Here is a 26793-nt window from a genome sequence, read left to right on the forward strand (position 1 = left end):
TCGGGAGCGGTTCTTCCTCATCCTCGTCACTGTCATCCTTAGTGTGTGGGAAAGCTAGAACCTGATGTGCTTAAACGTAGTGACTTTGGATAAGACAATCTGCTTCCACTTAAATGCTGCTCAGCTGGAAGGAGAGGACTTGAATTCTGGAGTTTTACAGGAGGTTTCCCATCTTCTGACTTTTGCAATAGAAACCTAAAGACGGTGATGGAATGACTTGTGTTTTGTATCTTACTTTCCAGTTGGCCTGCTGCTGTGGTACTGCCGCTTGTTCCTTGTGCTGCAAATGCTGCCCCAAGATAAAACAGTCAACCAGCACCCGCTTCATGTATGCACTTTACTTCATCCTGGTGACTATCATCTGTTGTGTCATGATGTCAACAACAGTAGCTAACGAAATGAAAACGCACGTAAGTAAGAGAGGTGAAGCCACTGCTGCCCCTGGAAGGAAATGGGGCTTCTTCCACAACTCTTCACATACAGGGGCACTCCCTCAGAAGAGGCAGTCTATTTCCTCCACCCATCCACTTGCAAACCCAGACGGGATGATTTTCCGTGCTCAGCCTCTTCCTGTCAATTACTCACCTGTCCAGTGTGTTTCACAACAGGAAGAGTCAAGGATCACAGAACTAGCAGCCTTCCTCCTCTTTTGTTGTGCAGAGACCCACTGCAGTGAACCCATCCCAGGTTTGCTGCATGGATAGTGTCACTAGACGCTATTAGGAAACATGTTACAGTAGAACAAATTGGTTCGGTCTAACATTGAGTTTGTCTCTGGTAACTTGTTTAGTAGCAGAAACAGTAAATTAGAAAATAACTCTTCAAGTGTTGCATTTGTAATTTTAATTCAGTGTTCTTGGTGAAGAAGTCTGTCCGTTGTGTGACAGACTACTGCAATGCACAATGCTGCAGATCCTTTACAAGGGGTTTTCTTCAGTGTGTGTTGAGTCATCATGTTCACATGACCTCTAGCCACAGCAGATATTGTTCATCTCTAATTGTCTTTTTAATTAAAATGCTTCAAAAGCATGAAAAGAGCTGTGGCTAAAACTAGATTTTAAAACAGAAGTTTCTTTCAGTGTCTTAATATAACTTTCCTAAGCTTACCAGCCTGCTTGCGGTCACACACTAGACCTGTTGTACCACATCTTTGGTTTGGTTTCTTAAGCCACCCAAGTTGCTCTCAGTAGCACAAATCCTCTCTCTCACCCTCTAAAAACTACAAGAAGAGAAGTCTGTTTTTAAGTAGAGGGAACAATAGCTGGATTGCTTAATTCTTAAAAGTTAAGTTTCTTCACCAAACTTGGCATCAGGCCTGCTTTGAGGTTGTAAATGTCCTTGCCCTGGAGGTTCAGAAAGCTTCTGTTGCTGTGGGCATCTAGTTATTTTGTGTGACTCTCCCAAGAGAGAGTGCCGGTGGATGCACAGTTAGGGCTGTTTCCATGTTTAACCAGTTGCTGGTCAAGCTGATGCCCTGCTTAACTTCTGCGTTTGACTTTCAGTTGTCTGTGAAACACTTCTCTCCACAGCAGTTCATATTGAGAAGCTGGTGGTAGCACCCTGTGCCTGCAACACAGATGAACTAGTGGGCTTACGACGGGGCTAGTTTGAGGGTTTCTGTGCTCTGCTGCCAGTGAGCTTGCTTTCTTCCCATTGTACCCTCGTTGTATGTTTTGTCCTAACTTTCTTTCATTTAATAGCACTTTTCTTGAGTTATCCTAGTGCCACCTTCTTAGTCCCAGCCACCAGAAGTTGCTGACAGCCCTATAAGAGTACCCAGTACAGACATGATGATTGCCTGTGAGCTGCGACTTAAAAACTGTTCAACATGTGCATGCTGAAATTTCTTGCCAGGAATTACTTTGACTTACTAGATGCTTAGCTTGGCAATAAAGTGAATAATCCAAGGAACTCAAGTGTGGGAGACAAATTACATGCTCATATCCAAATTTCATAAAGTCATTTTCCATCAGTATTGTGTTTTTATGCAGCTTGTATCCTTAACAAAAAATACTCGTTCTTTATCCAACAGAAAAGTGATTCAAGAAGCCTCCAATAACATGCTTTTCAGTATTGCCAAATTTCTTTTCCAGTTCATAGTCTTGAAAGCTCAGTGTGGGAAGAAATGGCACAAAAAGTAGCTGTTAGTGTGAAGTGGAAAGATAATCACACTCTTATTTTAGAGCATGTGATGTCTTTGAATGGGAAATGGACCATCTGAAAGTAGTCTTTCTTTATCTGCTCTCTTAACTTAATAATTATGTTCAGGGCCCATAAAAGTTCAAAGTCTCCTGAAGCTAATTCAGCCCAGTTGTAATAGAGTGCACCTTCAAAATATTTATTCAGACTAACTGGTCTCAGCTTCCCAAAGATGAACTGTGTTTTGAAAGTGCTGGGCACTTACTGATCCCTTTGCTTTTGGCTGGATCGTGGAGCACCTTGGTTACTGAAGCCAGTCTGTAAGCAGTCGCTTTGCATGATGCTTATAGGACCTCACCCTGTCTGTCTTGAGAGGAGAGAGAACTTTTATTAATTTTAATTATAATTTTTAATAGTTGTATTAAAATAAAAAACTAGGTTTTTATTTTTAAAAAAATTAAAATGTTAGTGCAGTCCTTTATGGAGGCATAATCTTGGCAGGGAACCATCTGCTTTACCAGTTTGGAGGTAAATATGCTGATGTTACAGGAGAGGAATCTCTCCCTTGTCAGTAAGAGGTTTTTTTGGTTGATTTGCCATAAATTACGAAGTCTAAAGTAGTTCTAAAAGTATTTGTTGTAGCACTTGGTGCTTTGGCATTATTTTGAGAGGAAGCTAGGGCAAATGTACGTCTCTTATGGGCACCTTAAACAGAGACTTTTTAGAAGTGTTTGTATTTGTTTTGCAATATTTATCTACCCCCATGGTCATGCAGTCTGTCTATTAAAACACTTTTAGGACAGCTTTTCAGTTCCCAAGTTGCCAGACTCTGCAGGTGCCATCGCAGAGCTGAGGACCTGCTCTGTGCCCTGCAACATGGCTGGAAAAATAAGGCGCTGTCCCAGGGTGCTCAACTTCCACATCCTCACCAAAGCTGGCAGGTAGACGAAACCATGTGTCAGTGGGAGGACATGGTAACTGTGGAGTATTTGGTTATGATTTCAAAACCTTAGTTCCTAATCTAACCAGCAACATTTTGAGGTGATCGTATTTTGTGGTGAGCCTTAAGAATTGAAGATAGTCTTTTGCAGGGGCAGTTTTTTCTCTCTTGTTTTCATTCTTGTTTCTTTCACTCCTGAGCTGTCCCTGCGCCCACAGGATGCCAAAGGAGAAAGGCCCAAAGGGGTTAATTCTGAAAAATGTGCAAAGAAACCAAGGCATTTCTGTTTGATCTCTGGGGAAGAAGCAAGAGGCAGTGGAGGGCTATGAAAGGACTGGATGGTTTTGACCAGGAAAATACTTTGAATAGTAGCATGTAGAATAGATTTCAGAGGAGCAAGGTTGTGTATCAAGGCAAAAGATGGGGTAGAGCATCAATCAAGACATGATAGTGTCAGTGAAGGGGACAGAAAGACAGAAAAGAACAATATGCAGTTACACAAAATGTCTTGACAACAGAGACTTGGCTCTGTTCCAAAATGAAGCAAAGCAGGACCCAACTGGACAAAGTGCTTCTATGCCTTGATCCATTTTTTCCCCCAGTTACTCTGTTTTTTTTAAAAACAGGTACAGCTTTATACACAAATGTTCTGTTGAAGCAGAACCTTGCATTTCACAGGCTTTGAGAGGATAACTGAGAGTAGAAAAGGGAGAGAATTGTTTTGGTCTGTTGAAATAGTGTTTTAATTTATTTTTTAATTAAATTCTTAAGGTTAAAGCTGTTGCAAAACTCGTGATTTCGCCCTGAAAATATCCATGTCCTACTTAAATAATGAAAGGAAGAATAAGAAAGATGTTTTCAGGAAAACAAACACCAGTAAAAAGCAGTTCAGTTGTGTCAAAGCATTTCAGTTCTAGATGGTTACATGTTGTGGCAGAGCATACTTTCAGGCTTGTTTCCCCACAATTATATGTTGATATTATTGATTATATGTTAAGATATAAATGTTTCCCACATTTGTATCTTGGCCCTTAACTGCATTATAGTATTTTAAAACCCAAATTTGCTACCAAAAATTAGTTTTTTTAAAGTGCAGATGCCCATTGCCTATTTCTGGTAAGAATTTAGCCATAAATGCAAGATGGCGTGTGTTTTGGTCTGATTGTGTTTTGCTTTTCTATTCCATTTCTCAACTGCTTAAGACAGGCAGTTTTACCTGTTTTTTTGCCCTTGCCTCCCCACCTACACAGATTTTTTCATCCTTCCTCTGTTTCCATAACAAAGCTCATCTGCCACATTCTCCCTCTGTCAGATGAGGACATCCAGACAAAAGCAGTCTCCTTCAGGCTCTTCAGGCCCATTTCTACACACTTCTTCCTTCCTGTTCCCTCTCGCTATTTCCCGTGCTCCTGCATCCACGTGTTTGGGTGCAGACAGACCAAAGCTCAGAGGTGGCCAAACCCCAGCTGGCTGGAGCCTGGATGCAGTGTGGTTGTGTTGGCTTGCTTCTTGCAGTGCATTTATTTTGGGCAGCAGCACCTCACAGTGAGGGGAAAAGTCCATCCCTGTTTCTGTAGATGTTGCCATCATCTCAGAGGGTTTCACTGCACTTGGAAAACTACCGACTTTGCTGTGATAACGTCATTGCTTGTGCAGCAACCAAGGCGTTTACATTATCTGAGCAGATACTGAGATTCTGCAGCAAGAATGTTTTGTCCCCTACTCAGAGGCCAAAGCATTTAGCTTATGTTGCTTTTAAAGGTATAAAAGTCAATATTTCAGTATATCAAACTTGGCAAATAACTAATCCATGACTTTAACAGCTGGCAAAACTACCCAGCAAATGGAAAGTCTGGTAAATCCCATAGGGTGGGCAGACTGCAAGCAGCTGAACATGTTTCAGAGATACAGAAGTGAAAAAAAAAAAATTAGTCTTTTTTAATGTTCAGTGAAGAAGCCACATAAGCCTTGATAAATTGTTCCCAGCAGTAGACCATCCTCTCACAAAAACATGCCCTTTTCATTGCATCAGCCCTTTTGTCCTCAGCACTGTGCTTGTGTTTATTATCTGCTCGGTTCCCCAATAATTTTGTTTTATTCTTGTTTTGTTCCTTCAGTATTGCAGGTGTCCAAAAAGGGCGTTCAGTCCCACAGGACTATTCCTGTGGCCATCACTTATTACTGCATACTGTTATGCATACTACATGACCTCTGAGCTCTTTGTTGCTTGTGTAGGCACAAACTGAGCTATTGTTCTTGTGAATCCATCCATTTTATCTCAGCCAGATCTGTAAGGAAATTACTACTAAATGGAGAAAAGAGCATATAGGGTCAAAAAGCCCATCAAGATCTCTGTAGAAACCTATGCAGTTAAAGAAGATGCCCATTTAGAGTTACCAGAGATCTGTTTTTAATTAGCTAGTCAATTAATCAAGTTCCATGGTATTTTTTTGTTTTGTTCTCTAAGTCTCAGAAGCAAAATGCTGCTTGATACCAACTACAGATATTACGGAAATCTTCTGTCAGAAATCTTAGTTGGTACCATTGTCTATATCAAACAAATACCTAATTTTCTCAGAAATATTACTAGTTCAATATTATACATCTTTTTAATCTCTGCTAACTGATGGTTATTGATAGGTTATTCATAGGTCTCTTAATTATTCCAGTCAATCCATTTGCTCGTTTTGAATGCTGACGTGTTTGCCTAGTCAGACATTTCATTGCCTTTCAAGACCTGGGAAAGGCATCGCTGATGCTCCAGACAGTTTATCAGGAGCTCTCTAAAAACTCTTAGATGCTCATTATCCACAGCTACTTGTTTGCTGTCCAGTTTCTTACACTGTGGCTACTCATCTCTGAGTTACTTCTGAAAGAGCATCTCAGGGTGGCCTAGCTTGAATCTGTTCTTTTAATACCACACAGCTGTGTTGAGATCTGCTTTTCATCTCCTCATCTGGTTTTAGCCCACCTAGGATCAGCTCAGTACCATAGTTAGGTTTGCTACCCTTAACACAGCAACTGAGTGTTGCAGTGAACTGCTAAAAATACTTGCTCTTTTTGGGAAACTGCTAGGAGGGTTGTTGGGCTCCTGACTAGTTTGGGTTGCTAGCATGGGATGGGAAGTTGCATACCGTGCTGAGGGAAGCAGGCTTTCAGAGCCTAGTGGCTGGAAGTTGGCTGTTTATGTGTTTATCTTATGTTTCCTGCATCTCAGATGGCTTTCTATCCAGCTGGGAATGCTGCCTGATCGCTTGCTCTCAGGTCCTGTTTGTTCTTTGCCCGTCCTGGTTTTGTGTACTGACCCACCTACTGAAGGAAGGAGAGACTTCTATTTTTCCTAATTTCTTGGAAATGTTCAAGGATAGTGTTGCCCACAATCTTTGTATATTTCTCTAAAGCAAAATCTGGCCTGGCTGAATGCTTTCTGAAGTCTGATTCCCATTTCCTTTGCCCGAGTTACTTATCTGTGCATGTGGTGTCCTGGCACACATTGTCTTATCTCTCCTCCAGTTACCTGTGCAGGTAGCAGTGATCAGCTCCAGAGGGTTTGATGTGTTGCTCAACTGGTCTCACCAGTCTCAGCTGAGGGCTGTGAGTGTACAGAGAGGCCTTTCTTTCTTTGAAACTAACAGTGGTTTTCTAATTAAAAGCTGGTATTTCTATGCAGCTGAATGTCTCCCTGGCTGCAAGGGGAGTGTGTCTGCACAGAGGCCCCCCACAGGAGTGGGTCCTGGCCACATAGACCTGTGCTTTTTTGAGCACCCAGCATCATGTCTGTCTGGTGAAACTGAAGCCAAAAGGCACAGCTGTTTGCTTTCCCCTCGTGGTGAGAGCAAGGCCTCAAAGGCAAATATTTAATGAGTCAAGAGAAGGGTGGAATTTTCCTGCCTCTCTGTTAATTTAAAACAAATTCAGGGCAACTGGCACAACTCCCTTTCAGAGGCTGTGATGGAGAGGAGGGGGCTTGCTGCCCCTGTGCTGCTTTAGGCACGCTCGGTCGACATTTCCACCAAGGGCAGCGTAAGCCAGAGCTTCCTGCCCTGCAGCCCCATTCATGCCCCTGGGTAAACCAGCCAGTATGGCTTATGGAAACTGGATTACTGAAGCAATCAAAGTCTTTTGCTGTAAAGCGTGGGAAGAAGGGAGAGGTCCCCAGGGTGACAGGATAAGCAGTAAGGGCCAGAGATGGCTTAAGCCAACAGAACTGAAGGAAAGGTAGGCGGACTTGTACCCCAGAGCATCTGGAAGGGGTGGAGAGTGGAGGCTCTGGAAAACTCCACTTGTGTTTTACATTTCTTTATGTAAAGAAATGTAAGTCCCTTGAACCCTTCAGTTCAGGCTGAGGGGTATCAAAAGTCAAAGGTGTTAAATGAAGCCAGTGAAAAGTCGGTGGTGCATAGATGTAGAGGTGCTTGATTGCAAGGAGCCTTGTGTACTATCTAACAGCTTATAACATGTTGTGCTTTTCAGATTCCCTTCTACAAGCAGATGTGCAAGGGTATTCAAGCGGGTGAGATGTGTGAGAAGTTGGTGGGATACTCTGCAGTGTACAAAGTCTGTTTTGGAATGGCCTGTTTCTTCTTTTTGTTCTTCTTGTTCACCATCAAAATTAACAGCAGCAAAAGCTGCCGAGCATACATTCATAATGGGTGAGTATTTATTTGATTGCTTAATTTCCACTTCTCTTGACAGGTTTGTGCTGCCTACTTTCTTGGTTGTAGTATTAGGAAAAAAAAAAAAAACAGAAAACAAACCCAAAGTTGATTTTACTGCTTTTGTCAGAAGGAATGCAATCAAGTGAAAACTAAAGTGGTAATCAGTCATCAAAGGCTGATTTTTCTCTTGTTGGGCTTTAAATAGAGATTTCTCATGGTACTTGAGTTGAAGACCTCTTAATTCCTATCATAACCAGATGATTTTTTTTTTCCTCTTGTCCAGATTCTGGCTTGTTAAACTTATACTTTTGGCAGCAATGTGCTCAGGAGCCTTCTTCATTCCCGATCAGGACACTTTCCTCAATGGTACATCCTTTTCGTTTTGTTATGCTGCTTTGTTCTGTACTACCTTGTGAGTGGTTATAAATCCTTAAGGTCTGACCAACGTGCATATTGCCATGTTTCTTCAAGTAAAGCCAGTATAATCCAGATGCAGAAGGAGTATTTGGAGATGTTTGGGGGGAACTCTGTGTGCACAGAGTACGTGGTCTTCACATGAACATGCAGTAAAGAGCATTTTTTTTCTGACCAAAAGCAGGCTAGATGGGTAGGTAAAAATACCACTGCGGTACTGTCTTGCAAATTCTTTAAGAAGCAGGGAGCTGTAATGGTGCACAAGAAGTTACTCACTCAAGAACAGAGCCACGTGTTAGTTTGGCTTGTGCAGGTAGCTCTGCTGTAGCACAGCAGCCAGGGACCATGCTGCGTGGTGGAGAGGTGCCAGTGCTTAAGGGGGCACGGTGACCTGCAGGGTACTGGTGTTGGCTACCTGGAAACCTGCAATGCCGCAAAAGAATTTGGGATGTTGTTAGCTTTCAGGCTGCTGGCATAAATGCAGTTAAGGTAAAATTAGACTTCTTGGGGCATGTTGCGAAGTGCTCTGCTGAGGATGCCGTGCCTGAAGCATTTCCAGTTTTTGAAGACACCCTGGCACCACACAGGCATGCTGGCATGCTGGTACTGGCCCAATGCTTAAATGCCAGCTCTGTGGGCAGCTTCTCACAGGCTTCTTGTGGGCTAGAAGCAAAAGTCGCGGTGATACTGAGATGAGTTTGTGCCCTTCAGGTTGCCAGGTACTTGTAAACCTTTAAGCTGTTGAGTCTGGGCGGGTGGAAAGGCATGGGATCAGTAAGACAAAGGAGCCGTTGTGTCTGCTGCCTACTTCCACTAAGGCTTGCATGGTTACCTCTGTTTTCAACACTGATCTCCTCTCCTGGGGTGTTCAAAAGGGGAAGAGGAAGGAGTAACATGGGGGAAGAGAATGGAGTCAGCAGACATACTATGAGCACAGTGCTCTGGGAAACTAAGCTAAAAACCACTTCAAGTAAACCACTGGTAGATGTAATGCAGCTTCTTGCTCTTACTAGCTGTTTGTTTGGTCCAGGTTCAGTTTGATGTGCCAGAAGTGAAGGGCTCCTTATCCCTATTCCTCGCCCATGCGAAGTCACAGGATGGCTTGTATGTGCTTGTCCTTAGTATCTAATCACTGTTTGGATTAGAAAGACGTAGCACTGCGATGCATTGTTCTTGTGAGGAAGTGAGATGGCCTATCATCTTTGCAAGCTACCCTTTTGATGATGAAAAGTCATCAAGAACTGAAGTGTTTGGGGAAGAGGGGAAACAGAACTTTTTGTGCTGATTATGGTGCCATTTCTCAATAGCAGTCTGACCTAGTGTGGGGATACAGCATAACAAGCTTTCTACCTCAAATTAGCTCTTTTCTCTCTAAAGCTGTATTCTGCACATCCTGCTAAACTGTACTCCTGTCAGCCCATGAATTTGAGATTTACAGGTGGTTTGGGTGTTGTGTGGTTTTGTTTTCCTTTTTTTCCCCTCCCATCAAGAAATTGTCTTTTTTTTTTTTTTTTTGAGCATTCTGCCAGCTTGCTTGGTTTTTCTTATAAAAAAACCTCTAGCCATGTTTCACATGTTCAGCAGTTTGTCAATCATGGAGGAGAAGTATTACATGCAAGTTCTAGGTTTGTGTAGGCTGTAGTGTTAAATCCACACCGGCCATGCTAACCATATCTATGATGGATTTATAAAACATCCTGCAGTGTCCTGCCTGTGGCAGTGGGAGGTCCTGAGAGTCTGGCTATTTAGTTACTCACTCCATTGGTGGTCTGTTTTTCCTACTCTACCTCTCCCAAACACACATGCACACCTTGCTCCCTGGCTATTTTTAATGTACTTTTTTACATGCTAGCTTCTTCTGGTTTTTTGTTTTGTTTCTTTGAAGAACAGCATGCTTATCAAGCACACACAACACGTTTAGCAAAACCAGTCAAATGGCATTTTTGCTTGCTTTCAAGTAATGAGCTTATGGTATATTAAAAAAAAAAAGAAAAATCTCTACATCATCTCCTAAGGGTAATGTGCTCTGACTGTTCTATTCTTCCACTTCACATACAAAAGCTTTTTTCAAAGGGAAAACACAATGGTAGGATATGGCTGAACTTTGCTAATGCATTTCCATGGTCGTCTTCACTGAAATCAGCCGCACACCTGGAGTCATTTATAGGCTATGCACTGCAGCAGCACAAGCTGTGTATGCAACTAAACATCTAAATAGGTATCTCTATTTCCTCAGAGACTACTGATGTTGCACATAAAGGATCTGTTGTCCAAAATATCCAAACAGCTACCCAAATACAGAATATGTAGGTCAATGGTTAAGTAGTCAAATAACCTGTCTTAAAACTAGTCAGTGAATACAAAGTGTTCCCTTCTTTTGGGGAGTGGCTCGGAACAGCATTTGTAAATAGATAAGCTCCACCTTTGTTTTTCTCTTGTACTGGAATCTGGAAGGGAAGAAATTGCTCTTTTTAGTATGGGGTTCCAGTACCTTGCAATTTCAGGGTTTAGATTCCTGTGAAACGCCTTCACACCACCTCCCTCCCACCAGTCACAAATAAAGGTTTCAGTATTTTCTGTCTGAATATAGTAACTCATGGTCTCCACAAAAATTCTCTAGGTCAGGGAGACTCAGCAAATGTCCTAACAGACTTGTTTTGAAAGTGTAGCAGGTTGCAAGCTGAGTTCATCAGGGGGCTAATCTTGAGTTAGCTAAGCTGGCCTTTCAGCTGAAATCTCCCATCTCGTGCTGCATCTGTGGAGTTGAGATACTCAAACCGCGTAACGGCTTCACTGCGTAGACAATAATTCCATTTTATCTCAAGGGAAAGAAACTGCAGTTTGACCTATTTTCTGCCTCTGTGCCTTGCAGCCTGGCGCTACGTAGGAGCAACAGGAGGTTTCCTTTTCATTGCCATTCAGCTCATCCTGCTTGTTGAGTTCGCACACAAATGGAATAAAAATTGGTATGTGTTGGGCAAGTAGTTATTTGCATAAAATTCTGGTGGACTCCTGAACAATACATTTCTCTTAACAAAGAATTTAAAGGTAGCATGGATGTGATTTCTGAAAGAAGACATTTTAATGTCAGTATTTAGAGCTGTTATGTTCGCTTCATCCACTTTCTCCTTCCCCAGTGGAGGTGTTTCCTCCTTACTCACTTCTACTCTGCTTATTTGTTCTTAACCTGAATTGCTCAGCTTCAAGTAGTAGCTTGCTGGGATGCAAAACCTCTTATTTTAAGTTGTTTATTATTTTATATGAAAATATACCTTCCAAGAAACAGTGGTGCAAGACAATAAAACTGGATTTGCAAAATGTGACAGTGAAACTGTGTGCAGTGATGTAAACTGGTAAATCCTGCTTTTTGTGTCAGCTTAATGCACATCTTATTTTTTTCCCCCTGACATGAGAACTGCTACTTTCTCTTCAACTTCTTTGCTTTCATCTAAATATGCAAGATTCCATTATCAACCCACATATACCCCATTTTGGCATTGACTGCATTTCTTGTTTAAGCATATTTGCTGTTACCTTCCTAGCCCTTAGCCTCTCATCAATTTAATACATTTGAATTGTCCTCCCACATATATGCAGGAACTCCTGCCTCCACCTCCACCCTTTCTGTCTCTCATTTCTTCCTGTACAAACCTTTGCACTCCTCTGTTGTTCTAGTTAGCATACTAACTGCTAAGAAAAGAGTTTTAGCAAACCTTTGGGCTTTGTTAGGTACCTGTTTTCAGGGAGGAAGAGGTGAGATCTCATTATACCACAGATATTGTTATTGCTAATTACTGTAGCAGCCTTTCTGTGGATGAAGGATTTCCAGCAGCAGCATTTAACTTTAGTGCTCCCTACGTTAGATATTCTTTTAAAATAAGTCGTGTTTCCACAAAACAACAACAACAAAACTGAAAAAACCTTCCATGCGCCAAGAAGGACTTGGTGCCGAAACAACTTTTTTAGTTGTTACTCCTAAAAAAAACAGTGATCTTTGCAAGAGGTGTTTGGAAGGTGAAGAGAGGAAAACAAGATGGACGACGCAGTAGCTGTGGGACACTAGTGGGATAGACCTAAATGGAGAGGATGCTTTTTGAGCGAAAGGGTAATAAAACTGTCAAGGTAGGGCAAGGGCAGAAGAGAAGCTGTAACAAGCAATATGCCTTTGCTGCCCTTGTGTGAAGAGCACCGGAGCCTGGGGCACTCCGAGTAAAAATGCCTGAAGTATGGAGCTGAGGTGCACTGATGAGGCTGACCCCAGAGATTGGGAGTTCTAGGAGTCATGCTGGGCTATAATTGCAGAAACAGCTGGGCATGATAATACAGAAGATAAAATAAACAGTAGTGCTAAGGAATGTTTCCTTCTTTTTCATGGGAGGACTCTTGCAAGGGCTTGTGTTTTTGTTGTAGTGACATACACATGCTTCAAGAAAGTAAGCACTGTCTTTTGTGTTTGAGGATATGAACTATTCAGCTATTAAAATTTTTTTGTGTGTGGAAGGGAAGACAAAGATAAGGTGCTTGTCTTTTTCTCCCCAGGACCGCAGGTGCAAACCACAAGCAGATGTGGAATGGTTTGCTTGCCCTGGTCACCCTCATCTTGTACTCCATTGCTGTGTCAGCCCTGGTCCTCATGGCTCTTTTCTACACACGCTCAGAGGGCTGCATGTACAACAAGGTCCTGATCGGTGTTAATGGTGGCCTGTGCCTCTTTGTGTCGCTGGTGGCCATATCGCCCTGTGTCCAGAATCGTGAGTCCACTGACCTCTTCTCCTCCTCGGTTTCTGGTGCTGCCACAGTTGTGCCTGGAGGCATGAGCCATATTCTGGGCAGAAAGTCTCATGATAGCTCAGAGCCAGTGCTGCTCTTGCCCCATCCCTTTATCTACACTATGAAGTGCTATTGCTGGTCATCAGCTCATCTGCTAAAACTAGAGAGGTGTGAGACATTTTGGGTGTGCCATCAGGCAGTCATACCGTAAAGAAGGCTCATGTGCCAGTGGCTGGTAATACGTTGTGGAGCTTACACAACTACAAAGTTAACTCATTAACAAATGAGTTAATAGCTGTCAAACTCATTCACCACTGTTTTACCATTTGCTTTGGACTGCTTGTGATTTACCATCTGTAAAGTTTGGGCCTGGAGGACTTAGCAGCAGTATTTCATGCTTCAGTGTATTTTATGTGTGCTGTTAGTATCCTGCATACATTAGACCTGGAAACAGTAATTTGAGTGACTCCAACACAAATTTTATGTGCAAATAAAACTATCATGGCAGCTTGTCATAGCCTTTGGAAAGGCGGTGCTTTTGGTGAGAGCAGAGGGATGATTCTTCAGTTACATGGGAATCTTTAATGCCTTTCTAAAACAGCCAGCCGAGCTCAAGGGCAGACTCTTTTCTCTTTACATGCCAGTGAAAATGTATCTAAACTGCTTCAAAGACTTACAAGCTGGTTCAAGTAAAACATAAAAGATACGCTTGTCTTCTGAAAGATACTAGTGTGCAGTTCTTTAAAAGATGTTTATTTCTCTTACAGTTTGTTAAAATGTGTGCAAAAATAACTTATTTTCCTCTATCTTGTAAAGGCCAGCCCCATTCTGGTTTGCTGCAGTCAGGAGTTATCAGCTGCTATGTCATGTACCTCACTTTCTCAGCACTATCCAGCAAGCCACCAGAAACTGGTAAGTTATCTAATGCTTTATGCAAATTCTTTTAGGTATGCCATGTATTAAAAGCAAGAATTAGCAAGCCTGAATTAACAAATTCAGGGATAGAGGAGTGCTGGTTTTGATATGTTCTGGCCTATGCAGAAAAAATTACAAATGCTAAAAATAAATCCATGCAGCAGAGAGATTGTGCAGTTGGCACTCTCCATGTACCTTAAATGCTTTGGTGTAGGGGAGTTTAACTTACCTTGGGCAAGTTGCACCTGTTGCACCAGGGCAATTCCAGCCTGTTTCCTATGGGCAAACTTCCCAGAGTCTTGTAGCTTATTCCTCGTGTGGCCAGTGCACGTTCTTGTACAATAGGAGATGACTAAATACATAATGTGTGTCGTCACATGATGGGAAAGGAGTTGGAACAAATGGCTCTCGGATGCCACTGGAAGAAGCTGGGTGATCAGCTCCATCCAAAAGTTTACTAGGTCCACCACCACTTAGCAGATGCTGGCTATCAGAGCTGATACTTCTTTTCTCCTAGAATTGGTATGCTAGATAGCCTTATATCTCAACTCCTAATGAAGCAAAACCTTGAGTACCACTCATCTTTTGTCTTGAGAGGAAATATTCTGGGAAAGGACTTGTAATTATGTTGCAGTTTTTTGAGATGATGCTGTTCTCCATCAGAGTTCCTGTACTCCACTTGCCTTCAAACCTTCCTTGCATTGCAAGCCAGGACCTAGAGTTTTACGTTTGCTATGCTACAAAACCACAGTGAGACTTTACAAGCACAACTCAAAACTGTTTTCTTTTCCCAGGTAATCATCAGATTCACCTATTTAGACAGGGAACATTCTTTTCACTTAAAGACTTTTCTGGTTCTAATTAGGAATACTAAAAGCTCCTCCTTTATTATTGCTCAACTTTCAGTGTTGAATAGTTGAAACAACAATAACTAGAGGACAATAAGTCTGTTGGCAGGAAGGAGAAATTTTTACAGATGCCTCCCAAGAAAAAAGGGGAGAGATGGGGGAAAGAATCTTTCTCTGTCATACTTGTGTAGGCACATGCACATGCAGAAATGTATTCTAGAGCTAAGAAGGAAAAACAGATGGTATTTAGGTGGAAGATTTACAAAAAAAGCAGTGTTTTTGAATGAATATAGAGGTTAATTTAGAAGACACATGAATTACTCATAAGACTTCACACAGTGATGACAAAAAAAGGGAAGGAAGTGATGTATGGTATTAAGTCATTGGCCTTATGTTATTTCATGCTTGCGGCAGTCAAAGCCTTCAGCAGTATAACTGAATGCTCTGATTCTTCTGCTATGTATTGCAACTGTGGTTATTGCATTTGTTAGAGTATGCATCAAGCACACTCTCTATGGCCTCTCCTGAGTCAGATGTACCTTCTTGTCTTCCCAGGCCAGAGAACTGTCATGGCTGTCATCTGCTCTCAGAGATGCTCCTTTTTCCCCTGTCTGTGTGATAAGGACGCTCATACTGGCCTGTGCAGCTTTTACATGTGCTAGGGAATGTATGGGGTTCTGGCATTTACTAAGGTGTAGCATGCCCTGGCACTCAGATTTGCCATGAACTTACCTAATGTTGACTCATTCCTCAAGGAGGGACTTTCAAATTGGCCATCTTGCAAATTGGCCACCTTGTAAACCAGGCCTGAAGAAAATGCAAGCTGCAAGTATTTAGTTGCAACACCCAAAAAGCAGAGTTGCAAATGTCTTTAGAAGGAATGAGCAAACAAAAGGTAATGTCTGTTGGACCTGTGCTTATCACAGTGTGCCTTAGCTTTTTGGTACCAGACGTACCTAAAAGGCCTGCCAAAGAGCGGACCTGCCTCGCTGCAGAGGCATCCCTAGCAGGTGGGGAACTCTGCACATCCCTGGCCAGGGTGTTCCATAAAGGCTTGTCATCCCTTTGTTTGCCCCCCTCCGTGCTGTCCCTGCTGTGTGCTGATAAAGCTGTTTGTCCAGCCCTGCAGGACCATGCAAAGTCCTCCCCTGCCAGGTCAGGGGACTGACTTTGAGTTTATTTTTAACCTGGATGTAGCCTTTGCTGCATTTTGCCCTGTGCCCCTAACAAATAGTTGTGCTGTCCCAGTGGGGATGCAGTGTGGCTCCTGGGAGGAAAGAGGAGATGGGAACACAGTTTGCCTTAAACAGCATTTGCTTAAAAAGCTCTTGATTTGAGATAAGGTGCAGCTGTAATCTCTTGCTTTGAGGTGATGCTGCAGCCTTATTTCTCTGCCTTGCCTTCACTCCAACCAGACACCAAAAAGCCAGATGCATCTTGGAACATCGAGGACTGAATTGGTTTCATTTCAGGGACCTAGAAGTCATACTTGCTTAGATGTTGAGATAAAATCTTGCCTGTAACTGGTGCATCTCCTTTTCTTTGGTCTTCTGTCTATCAGTTGAGAACTGGGCAACTACACACCACCTTTTTTCACTGAGTATGAATTTCATAGTTGTCCTCAATGCACCCCTGCTGTCAGAGAGATTTACGGTCTCAGATCTGTACTGTCTTGGTCTTATACGGCTCTGTAGTCCTGGATGAAGTCTTGGTAAACTTCCAACTTCTTATTTGTTAGTTCTTCAAACAGTCTTTTTCCTTGTTTGTCTGCTCTTGTCAAACAAGAAATTTTAGCACCCTACTAAGTTACATGGGTTTTTTCCCCGAAACACAGAATCTGCCAGTCCAGATAATACAGATTTTTTTCTGTATAATCTTTTAAAAGATAGATAGAAACAACTGAAATGTACCTACCCAGTGTCTGAAGTAATAAAAATATTTCTCTGAAAACCTTCACTGTGAAGACTACTTTGAAATGCAGTGAAATGTGCTTTACTAATTGTTCTTTTTGTTTGTTTTGTTTTGTGAAGTCCTAGATGAAAACAATCAGAACATCACAATCTGTGTACCTGAATTTAGTCAAGGCCTGCACAGAGATGAAAACCTGGTTACTGGCCTGGGTACTACTATTTTGTTTGGCTGCATTTTATATTCTTGGTAAGTCTGGGAGTTTGCAGTTACCTCACTGTAAATGCAATGTCGTGGTCCAACTAGCGAAGGCTCATAGCAGACCTCATGCAGACAAAGTAATGGGGAGAAGTAGAGTAGAACTGAGCTGGAAATTTCATGTTCTCCTCAGTTTCAGAATGGTTAGATGTTTTAGCCAAAAATGTTCAACAAGATGATACAACTTTTGAAATAAAAGTGTTTTCATTAAAACTGAATAGAGCAATTTACATCTAGAGGTGGAGGGAAAAAATTTCCAGCTGTCCATGATCCCAAACAGTCTCAGGGTGCTTTGACTCTCTATTTACTCTTTCTATAAGAAAAATTAGGCAGTTATGTCCATCTAAAAAAGCTATCTGAAATTTCTGTAGCTTCCTGGTAGAGGCTATAACTGTTCCTTGAGGGTCTTTAAAACATAAAAAAACGTTTGGGGGGATTAGGGCTTCCTTTGAATGAGTGATGAGCACAGTACTGCCATCAGGATTTGCCAGTGATCTCCTGTTCTAAAAAAATCTGTTTGTGGCCATATAGTTGTGATGTTCACCTTGTATTATTGCAGTTCACATCAATAAATGAAGTCAGACTCCAGGTTGGGGCGGGGGAGTTTGCTGATGATTGAAAGGCGATGTATCAATTGCTTTGGCTGTGCAGGGTGCCAGGAAACAGCACTGCCTGTCTGCTGCAGGTTTTTGAGCAAGTTCTGCTTCTGAATCAGTCCACTTCAAAATTCACATACTGAAACTCTTTCATGATTTTGAAATTAAAACGAGACACTTTCTGAAGAGGTGACACAGCTACTCTTCTGCTGTCAAATATTCATATGTGTTCCATTTCATTCTCATATCAAATATATTAATTTCATGTGTCATGGATCTAGTTCACCTTAGAACATTATTTCCATTGCCTCAGGAAGGTGTTTTGGGAATGCAGACAACCTGCATGTAGCCTGCAGGGGACATATATCATGTAGCTGGGGAGATAAGAAGGGTTTCAAGGGGAATGTTTTGAAGTATTGGTTACTAAGGCTCAGTGCGTACAGCAAAGCATTAGTGTGTCTCCCTGTGGGTAATGGGAAGTTTGCATTACACATCCTGAAAGAGGAAGACTGAGCAAGCAATGTTTCTAATCAGAAGAAACTAGAAAGGATTCCCCCCTGACAACTACAATCATGCAAGAAAGTGATTTCCAGCAAGTGGTACACTGACAGTAGTGGTTGGTAATTTACTTTTGAAAACTAACTGCTGCCAATGACCTGTTACTTCACTGGCAAAGCCTTTACAGAAATGCTGAGCCAAAGTGGTGACTGTGAAGTTAATATAAAAGCACTGATTGTGGACAGCAGGGGACATCTCTTCTGAATTGCAGATTGGAGCCCTCAGCTGTTTGCTGCTGTCTGATGGTGATGAATTCACCACCACCTTTCTGGAGTGACCTACTTTTAAGCTTGCGATTCAGCCCGAGTTGCCCAGTGGCTGTCTGTCAGGGTGGTTTATGCTTGTGCTGACCAAACGTTTCACATGCTTTCACTACATGAAACACTTTTTTTCACTACACATGGTGCTGTATCCAGGCAAATGTTTAGCTTAGTCATGGGAGTAGAATATTTATGTTTGCTGTGGTGTTGAAAAATCACCCTGTGGGTCTTATACTTAGGCTGAGGATTTTGACACTATCTTCTCTTGCTCCTAGTTTGACCTCAACAACACGTGCAAGCTCAGAGGCACTGAGGGGAATATATGCAACACCTGAAACTGAAGTGAGTTCTTGCTTCCTCCCACAGGATTTCTGTGCAGACTTACTCATGTGCTTTTCTTGCTGTTGTTTTCATGGCTAAGTAATCTGTAATTAGGTGAAAACAAAAGTTTCTTCATAACTTGCATGCTACCTGCACCTGGGTATGGACTGGTCAGAGCACTTGTCCCACACTGGCCCTTCTGCAGCTCTTTCTGGTACTGTGGAGTTACCTTTATATACTGAAATTATTTGCTGCTCTTGCAGTTTATTTAACATCCAGTAGACTTCCTGTAAATCTTACGCTCCACACAAGTTGATGTCCTCTCATTTAAAGGAAAAGTCTTCTGGGGAGCTGTCAGAAAAAGAAGCATTCTTGAACATTTTCGGTCCTGGTTGCCTTTGTTCTCATAGCAACTGACTATGATCCCATGTTCCTAGCTCTTTTTTTTATTTCTGCACATAAGTATTTCCTTTCCTTTTGCCTATAATTTCATCTCGGATTGTATTTCTTGTCTCTGTTTCAACAGTACAGGTTTCTTCATACCACCTGCCTATTTCTTTGGCCTTATTGTGGGAACACCCAGAAACACTGGGAAATGAGTGGTTTTTTGCTAAGTAACAGTTACCACTTACTTAGGCTTGGTAGTGTCACTTTTCAAATGTATGTGTGTGTTTGGAGGATAAATCTCCATCCCTAGCTCTCTCTATGTTGGTGTTACTTGCATCTGCAGTTTTAACTTCTATTTTTCAAGTCTTTAATCAGAGTGCTTGTGAGAATCCAAAAATGCAGAAATATCTGCTGAAGCGCTTGGTGTTGGCAGTAGCTGGGTGTGGGGAAGCAAAACGCATTTCACTGTGTCAGCGTGTCAGTGCCGGAGGAGCTTCCTTCCGGCAGGACAGTGCGACTGGACGGGGCACTGGTGCCAGCGCTGAGGAGCTCAGTGCCCGGTGGCTCCTCGCACCGGCCCCAGCCCTCGCAGGCGGGCAGCCTGCCAGCAGGCTCAGCATCAAGCACCGAGACGTGGCTCGGCCCTCCTCGGGCAGATCCGGGCAGGACCTGTGCCTTCCCACCCTGTGCTGAGGAGGGGCAGGTCAGGACTGGGGGGCCCAGAGGGAAAACAGCCGCCCTTCACACCCACCCAGCTTCCTTTGCCAGCGTTACGCCCTAGGGCATCTTGTCCACAGGGCTTGGGGCTGTGGTGTGCCCTGCGGCAGGTCTAGCGGGTAGGTTGGGGCAGCTGGCAGAGCGGGGATGCTGGATGCGGCCCCCTCACCGGGAGGGTCCGGCTCGTCTGCCGCAGCACTTGCCGACAGGATTATTTCTGGACCGTTTGGTTTTAAAGAGAGGTACAAGAGCCACTGAACATAAATATAAAGAAATGACTGATGAAGAGCGATTAATTGCACTCTGATTGCCTTCCCTGTGGCAAAGGGCCTTTGTCTCCTGGCCAGGAGCGTGAATGTAGCTTTGCAGTTGCTTGAGGTATACAGAGGGTCTGTCGGCATCTGTGCTGAAGACGGCTGAGCGTTATGAGGGGCTAGCGGTATGTGTGCCAGCGTTGCTAATTTCATCGCTCTGTGTGTGCAAGGACTTAATTGCAACTGATTAAAACATTTGAGGGAACCCAGCGCTTGCTACAGAATGTGAGTGCAGCCGAAGGGGAGCTCAGGCTGGCGCGGTAGGTGAGGCTTGGCACAGCAGTAGAAAGAGATACAAGTAAGGGTTTTATTTAACCCCTCAGCCAGTCCCTTAAAAAAGAATGAAGTCTTTGGCTTCTCATGAGTTTATCAACCCAGTGAATACATGTAATCATGGATATGCAGGGTAAAAACTGCCATTTGATGTTTCTGTTGGACACTTTGCCTTAAAGGCTTACTATCTGATTTTGGGTGTATCAGGAAAACTTGCAAGTGGCCTGTGCTAAGGAGAGAGGCTAGAACATAAAGTATAGAATTACAAGAGTAAATATTTGTTCATGCACGTAAGATGTCCCAGACAAATTAGGGCACCCCAAGTGTGGTTTTACACAGGGTCCTTATACCCTTCAAGCATTTAGGTATAGCATGATTTGACTGATCACCCAGAGCTAGTCACAGTAAAACTTTGCAAAGCAACTATATTTCTGCAGCATTCTTTCTGCTTGTCTATTGATCCAGACGTCCCTGGAGTCAGTCTTGCAATAGTCACTTATCTATGATGCTGGCAAGGTTTCAAAAATGTGTGAGAGGGGCTAGGATGCTGGCATTATCTTGGTTGTCCAGTGGTATATTTTATCCTTCATGGACAGCTCTAAGCTTCCAAGAAGCAAAGTCCTTATTTCCAGGGCCAGGCTGTCATTTAGTTTCTTTTACTTAAGCATGAACAATACCAGAGTCTCTCTTAAAACTCCACTACCTCATTACATTGCAGTGTATACTGTGAACTTATATATGTTAACAAAGTTAATACACTTTCATAGATTGATTGATATAATAGTTAGGGAAGGGGATTTTCCTAACAAGGTTCATTGTCTTCATCAGACTACAACCAAAAAAAAAAATCCCAGAGTAGGAATTTGTTGGAACAAACAATGTTGGTGATGCACTACAGAAAATGCTGACTTGTACTGTGGTCTGGTGCAGAAAATGCACTTACTTACATGTTTATTGGATGGTCAGCACCCTTTTCCCATTTACATTACCACTCAACACAAGAAGTGTCAATTTCAGCTTTCCTTCCTCCATCAGTTAAAAAAAAATCTTCATTTAAATAAAGCAGTAAAACCAGCTTTCTGCTTTTGCTCATTCTGGCTCCATTTCATCAACATCTTGCAAAGATAAGTGCACTTTTGACTTATGCTTGTGCAGCTGTGATTCCCAACCCTTGCAGCAGGGTTTTGAAAGTTCCTTATACTTTCATTTCAGTAGAGAAATTTTTAGTTTAAAAAGCACTTAGATGCAAGTCTGAAGAGGTAAGTCCCCTCTGAACTACTAATGTGCAACCGCTTTACTGTAGCTTTTCCACTATTTTGTCATAATTATTTGCACCAGTGTTTGACCTTGAGTTATGTAAAATAAGTAGAGTAATTCTCAAAGAATGGTTAATTTGCTCCAAATCTTTCTCAGTAGGTTTTTCTGAAGCTTAGAAACTGCTGTTACGAATGTTGTGGACAATGAACTACTTGGCAAATCCTAATTTGAGTTTTATGCTGGTTGGAAATACAAACCAGACTTCTCTAAATTAGTGTCTGTAAGGTAGACATAACAGACCTTCCTTCACCAACTGTTCTTCTGCTTTGCTGTAGCACAGACTCTTACTCTTCCTGGTGTCTGTTCCACAGGTCGCTCGTTGCTGCTTTTGCTGCGTGCCTGACGGAGACGGTAATTACATTTTCACTGCACAATTTACCTCACTTGCGGTTTTCGGAACAGAGCCAAGAGACTAACGACACAGCAGCAGATGGAGAGCTGCTTGTATCCTCCTTCTGTAGCATATCAAACTGAAGCAGCTGAAATGTTCAAAGTTAGGCTAGAGAAGGAAGCAAGAGATGTAAAAATAACATTTTAAAACAACAGGCTAGTTAATAATTCCTTAATTAGACATTTCATTACTGCATACAAACATACAAAGAGTAATTTCTGCTCTTTGCATGCTTGTGGGTGTGACTGCTGGATTTTTGGCTCAGCACCTCTGCAGGGACTGCATTTCAGGAGTGAGTTAGGAAGCAAGTGTCCTGTTTTCAGACCTGGTATTTGCAGACCTGGTACAATCAGGGTTATCAGCTTGCTCTTGCCAGAAGAACGTCGTACAGGTAGAGCAATTTAAATGGCCCAAATGCTCAAAAACTAGCCAGTAGGCCAGGAAGCTGATACAAGGCAGGATTTCAGTGGCAGTCCAGTTTCTTTTACTGAAGGCTTAGACACATGACCTAAGGGCATGTTCGTGTTGCCCTGTGTTACGCTTTTCTAAATCACACATAGATGTTTTGCTGTGTTCTTTGTGAAACAATCTGTTGTTTTCAGTTGTCATTAAATTTGCAACAGCTTTCTTGTTTCCTGTTTCTTACAGCTGATGCTGAAGAGCACACAGAAAAAAGGAGAGGCCAGACTGTGATTTATGATGAGAAGAAAGGCACTGTGTACAGTTATGCCTACTTCCACTTTGTTTTCTTCTTGGCTTCACTCTACGTGATGATGACAGTAACTCACTGGTTCCAGTAAGTGTATTTCTTTAAAGCTGGGAAATTAATTGCTCTGCGTTGAGAGGGGAGATGTGAACAAGAACTTCTGCCATTAGTATGTCTCTTCTCCTTAAGTAAGAAGTTGGAAGAGATGTTGCAAGTCTTTCCCAGGTGATTCTTGAGCAAGATCTTGCTCTATAAAGGGCTCTTCCCTGCTTTGTATCTGGGTTAACCTAGTTGAAGTCTGTGACCCACTTGGAAAACCAGGATAGTGTAGTCTGAGATATGAATAGTGAGTTTATTGCTTTTTTTTTTTTCTCTTAACAGTTATGAAAGTGCTCAGATTGAAAAATTCTTCACCGGAACCTGGTCCATCTTCTGGATTAAGATGGTCTCCTGTTGGGTTTGTGTCTGTCTGTATTTGTGGACTCTTGTTGCTCCACTCTGTTGCCCAACCAGAGAGTTCTCAGTGTGAACACTCAGAAGGTCCTTCTGTGTTTTTTCTCTTTTATTTTTTCTTTTTTTCTTGTTACAAATAAAATACAACAGTCATTTTGTGATGAGGAAACCCCTGTAGCCCACTTAACGTAATGTACCAGTTAGTAACTTTTTAGGTCAGACTAAATAAATAATTGAAGACTTTTACCTTTTTTAATTGTCATGAACAAGCATTGCCCAAGGGAACAAATCTCTTCCAAAACTTTGTAACACTGATGTGTAGGAAACACAGTTGTTGCATAAACTGGAATAAGTGAAATGCTTTTCACATAACTGACAATCTTTCTCTGGCTTCATTGGCAAGAAAAGAAAAAATCGTGGTGCAGATGTATCTTCTTACTTCCTGTGAATGTTGGATATCTTCTAGCAAATATGCATTCCTTTTTCTAGTCTTTCATTAACTGTGTCTTTTACAGTTTGCAGTGAAGATTTGGACTGCTGTTTTGTACAGCATATAATTCTTATAAGTAATATCCAGATATTTTTTTCTGAAAACATAACTAAATACTTCTGTAGAAATAGAGAATATGTAAGAATTTGACTGCCAAAGCATCTACTAAAAATTGTTTATCTAAATATTAAATTTATTAAGTTATTGTATACCAGATTGAGAAAGGAATTTACCAATGATAATAGAGTATTTATTCTATTATAACTTTAAAAGGCACCTGAATATTTTATGCAATTCAGATCTGGTCCAGTTGTTAACAGAAGGGGAGTTCTACACACAAATTCTTAAACTCTGAATTTTGTCCAACTTTGTTTGCCAGCTCACTTAAACTGCAAGTTGTGTGTACTGCACAGGGATGTAAGATACAGTACATTCTTTATTCAGAATGTTTGCTGTTGAGAACATGCTAATTACAGGAGCACTGCCAGTTGCTGTTAACTTTAAAAATGGAGTGCTCATTTACTTTTCTACCTTGCTGTTTCAGCTTGTGTCTAAAGATCTCCCAGGATCTTCAGTTCTGTTTCCATTACTAATTTTATAATACTTTAAATGTAGTGATGGTCAGGAAGGGACTATAGTGCATCATCTTCCTTTTCTGCCTGTATGTTGGTTGGAAAGTATTCTTTCTAACTGCTGTATTTTTATACTCCTCTGTTGATATTTTGCTGTTGGGATAGGAGTTAGCCAACCAATCCATTAATGGAGACTACACTTCTTTTGGAGAATTCCTATTCCAAGCAGTGGGGTAAGCAGTCAGAAAAACAAAGCCAGAAGACACAAATGTAACAGCAGCTGCCTTAGGACAAATGACTGACTTGACAATATTATACCCTACCATGTCACTTTTATTTGCTTTAAGCAGATGACTTGGTGGTAGAACAAGAGCTCAGATGCCCTAAATGCTGAGTAAGGTTGAACCCACTACATTTATGTACATTCTGGTGGGATGAATTTATGGCTTATGCTAGTCCCAGAGATTTTGTCTTCTCTCTCAATACATATATACACACATACAATGTGAAATATGCAGGCTATAAACAAAGCCAACTGATTTAGCCGTTCTTTTTTTGAAATATGATTGAGCCTTAAATCTTCATCCAATGCTTTCTGCAAAACAAAGAAAAGCACAACATAGAGGCCATGAGATGGTCAAAATATTTGCACGCCTTACTTGTTCTGTTGCAATAATTGATGGCTAATGCACACCTGGTGAGTAATCCTAATGTAAAAGATCTCAGTTCTGCTTTTGTTTTCATTACCATTTTTAGCTGCCTTGTTTCTATGATATCCTAGGGCTTCTGTCCTGCTTGGAGCTTGCTAGGAGTATGATCTTCCTCACCCCTTGCACTCTTACCTCAAACAAAATCTACAGGTCTGCAGTCCTGTATATTTATACCACCTACCCCAATGACTAGGAGCCGCAAAATACATCTGTCGTGAGATCTGAGGGAAGGAGCATCTATCCAGAGGTGACTCTTTTGCTGCTCTTCTCCTTGTTTGCACCTAGGGAAAAAAAAGCAGTTGAAGCTTAGTATTGACACTGAGTTAGAAAAGCAACAAATAGCTCTGGAGGGAGAGGCAGGTTTTTTTTCTTTTCTTTTGCTTCTGGGAGATTCTGATCTCACCAAGAGTTCTGCTGGCTTGGGGGCCCATCAGTGTATGTCTCTGCCTGCATTTGGAGTCCGGCCATGCAAGTCCTTCCATAGCAGAAAAAGGCCTTTGTTAATGTGTTTGCAATCTAGAAGCCTTTATCTGTCCCATCTCTAAGATAAGAGCTTATGGGCTGTGCAATGATGACTAACAGTTGTCCCACCTAACTCATAGCAGCTATTCTGACAAACAGCCTTGATCCAGTGCTAGATCAAGCTAGAGCTGTGAGCTGCAGCTGAGCAGTCCAGGCTCTTGCTCCTCCCTTCATGAATACTGTTCCTAAAGTAGAGAGGTTTACAGGAGTTGCCTTCTAGTGCCGTATGTGTTGTACTATGAGAAACCAAGCATGTTGTTTTAAAATTAGCAACGTTTTTTATAACAGAACGATCTGGGCAAGCAGCTCTACAGCAGAAGGCATGCACTATGTCAAGTTAGGGAGGGAACGGTCACTGTTCTCTGGTTCTGATAGCAGGCATTCCAGTCACAAATGTGAATGATCTTAATATTTATTTTAGCCAATGGATGTTCTTACTTGTTTATAAAAACACTTATTTTATGTAGGCAGTATCTGCCTGCATAAGAACTTCCTGCACCTCCTTGTGCTCATTTTTTTATAGTTTGTATTTGAGGAAATAGGTTTTGCACAGAGGAAACAGGATTGTAAGAGGAAAGTCCACAATGAGGCATGAGTCCATTCTTCTTACACAGCTCTCGCCTCACTGAGTTGCTCCTGCATCCTTCCCTTCCACCAACTATTGACCTTAACCATTTAGATCTGTGGATATACTTAGGGTGGGAATGGGGCAGTGCCTGACTACACTGCTTTGCCTGCTTCTGAGCACACATTGTGGGAAAAGACCCTGAAAATAACTTTGAGGACCGGTGTGTCCATGCTGTGGCACCAGATCTAGCTGTGGATCTCCAGGCCTTTTTAAGACATCAGTAACTGGTGGCACCTGGGTGTGCAAAGCCTCCAGTTCCTCAGTGAGGCTTACCTTCATGCTGGCCAGGGAAATGTTGCCGCCTTAGCCTTTGCTGTAAAATCTGTACTGTGAACTTCCATGTGCAACTACTTAATAAAACCCTCAGCTAGGGGCGAGAATTCAAATGCCCAGTTCATAAGAGTCCAAACAGTTCATACAAATGGGCTTTTAAAACCTTTTTAAGAAGTGCCTTCATACTTACTGCTGTGATAGCTAATAATTCTGGTGGCACTGGAACTGGAAAACCTGAACTGAGCCTGTGACTGGGTGATGCTGCCTTGTACATTACACTGGTGTGTACAGGACACAGTCAGACCCGTTGTGAATGTGGAAGACCAAATAATCTGGCTTGACAAACCTCTGGGGTTGAGACTGATTCTGATATTACTGTGCAGTGGAAGATGAACAGGGAAAATTCACAAATCATAGAATCATATGGGTTGGAAGGGACCTTTAAAAGTCATCCA

General features: G+C 42.1%; 1 protein-coding gene across 1 annotated transcript; it reads left to right on the forward strand.

Annotated features, from left to right (window-relative positions):
- Positions 1-212: 212 nt before the first annotated feature.
- Positions 213-23275, forward strand: SERINC5 (serine incorporator 5). Its single transcript, XM_010290851.1, has 11 exons — positions 213-410; positions 7553-7731; positions 8021-8103; positions 11024-11117; positions 12691-12902; positions 13738-13833; positions 16715-16841; positions 18540-18606; positions 21905-21944; positions 22633-22780; positions 23072-23275. Exons 1-11 carry the CDS (start codon positions 213-215, stop codon positions 23217-23219), a joined length of 1392 nt encoding a protein of 463 aa, XP_010289153.1. The 3' UTR covers positions 23220-23275.
- Positions 23276-26793: the final 3518 nt, after the last annotated feature.

Source organism: Phaethon lepturus, unplaced genomic scaffold (genome assembly GCF_000687285.1).
Source record: "Phaethon lepturus isolate BGI_N335 unplaced genomic scaffold, ASM68728v1 scaffold14897, whole genome shotgun sequence".
NCBI lineage: Eukaryota > Metazoa > Chordata > Aves > Phaethontiformes > Phaethontidae > Phaethon > Phaethon lepturus.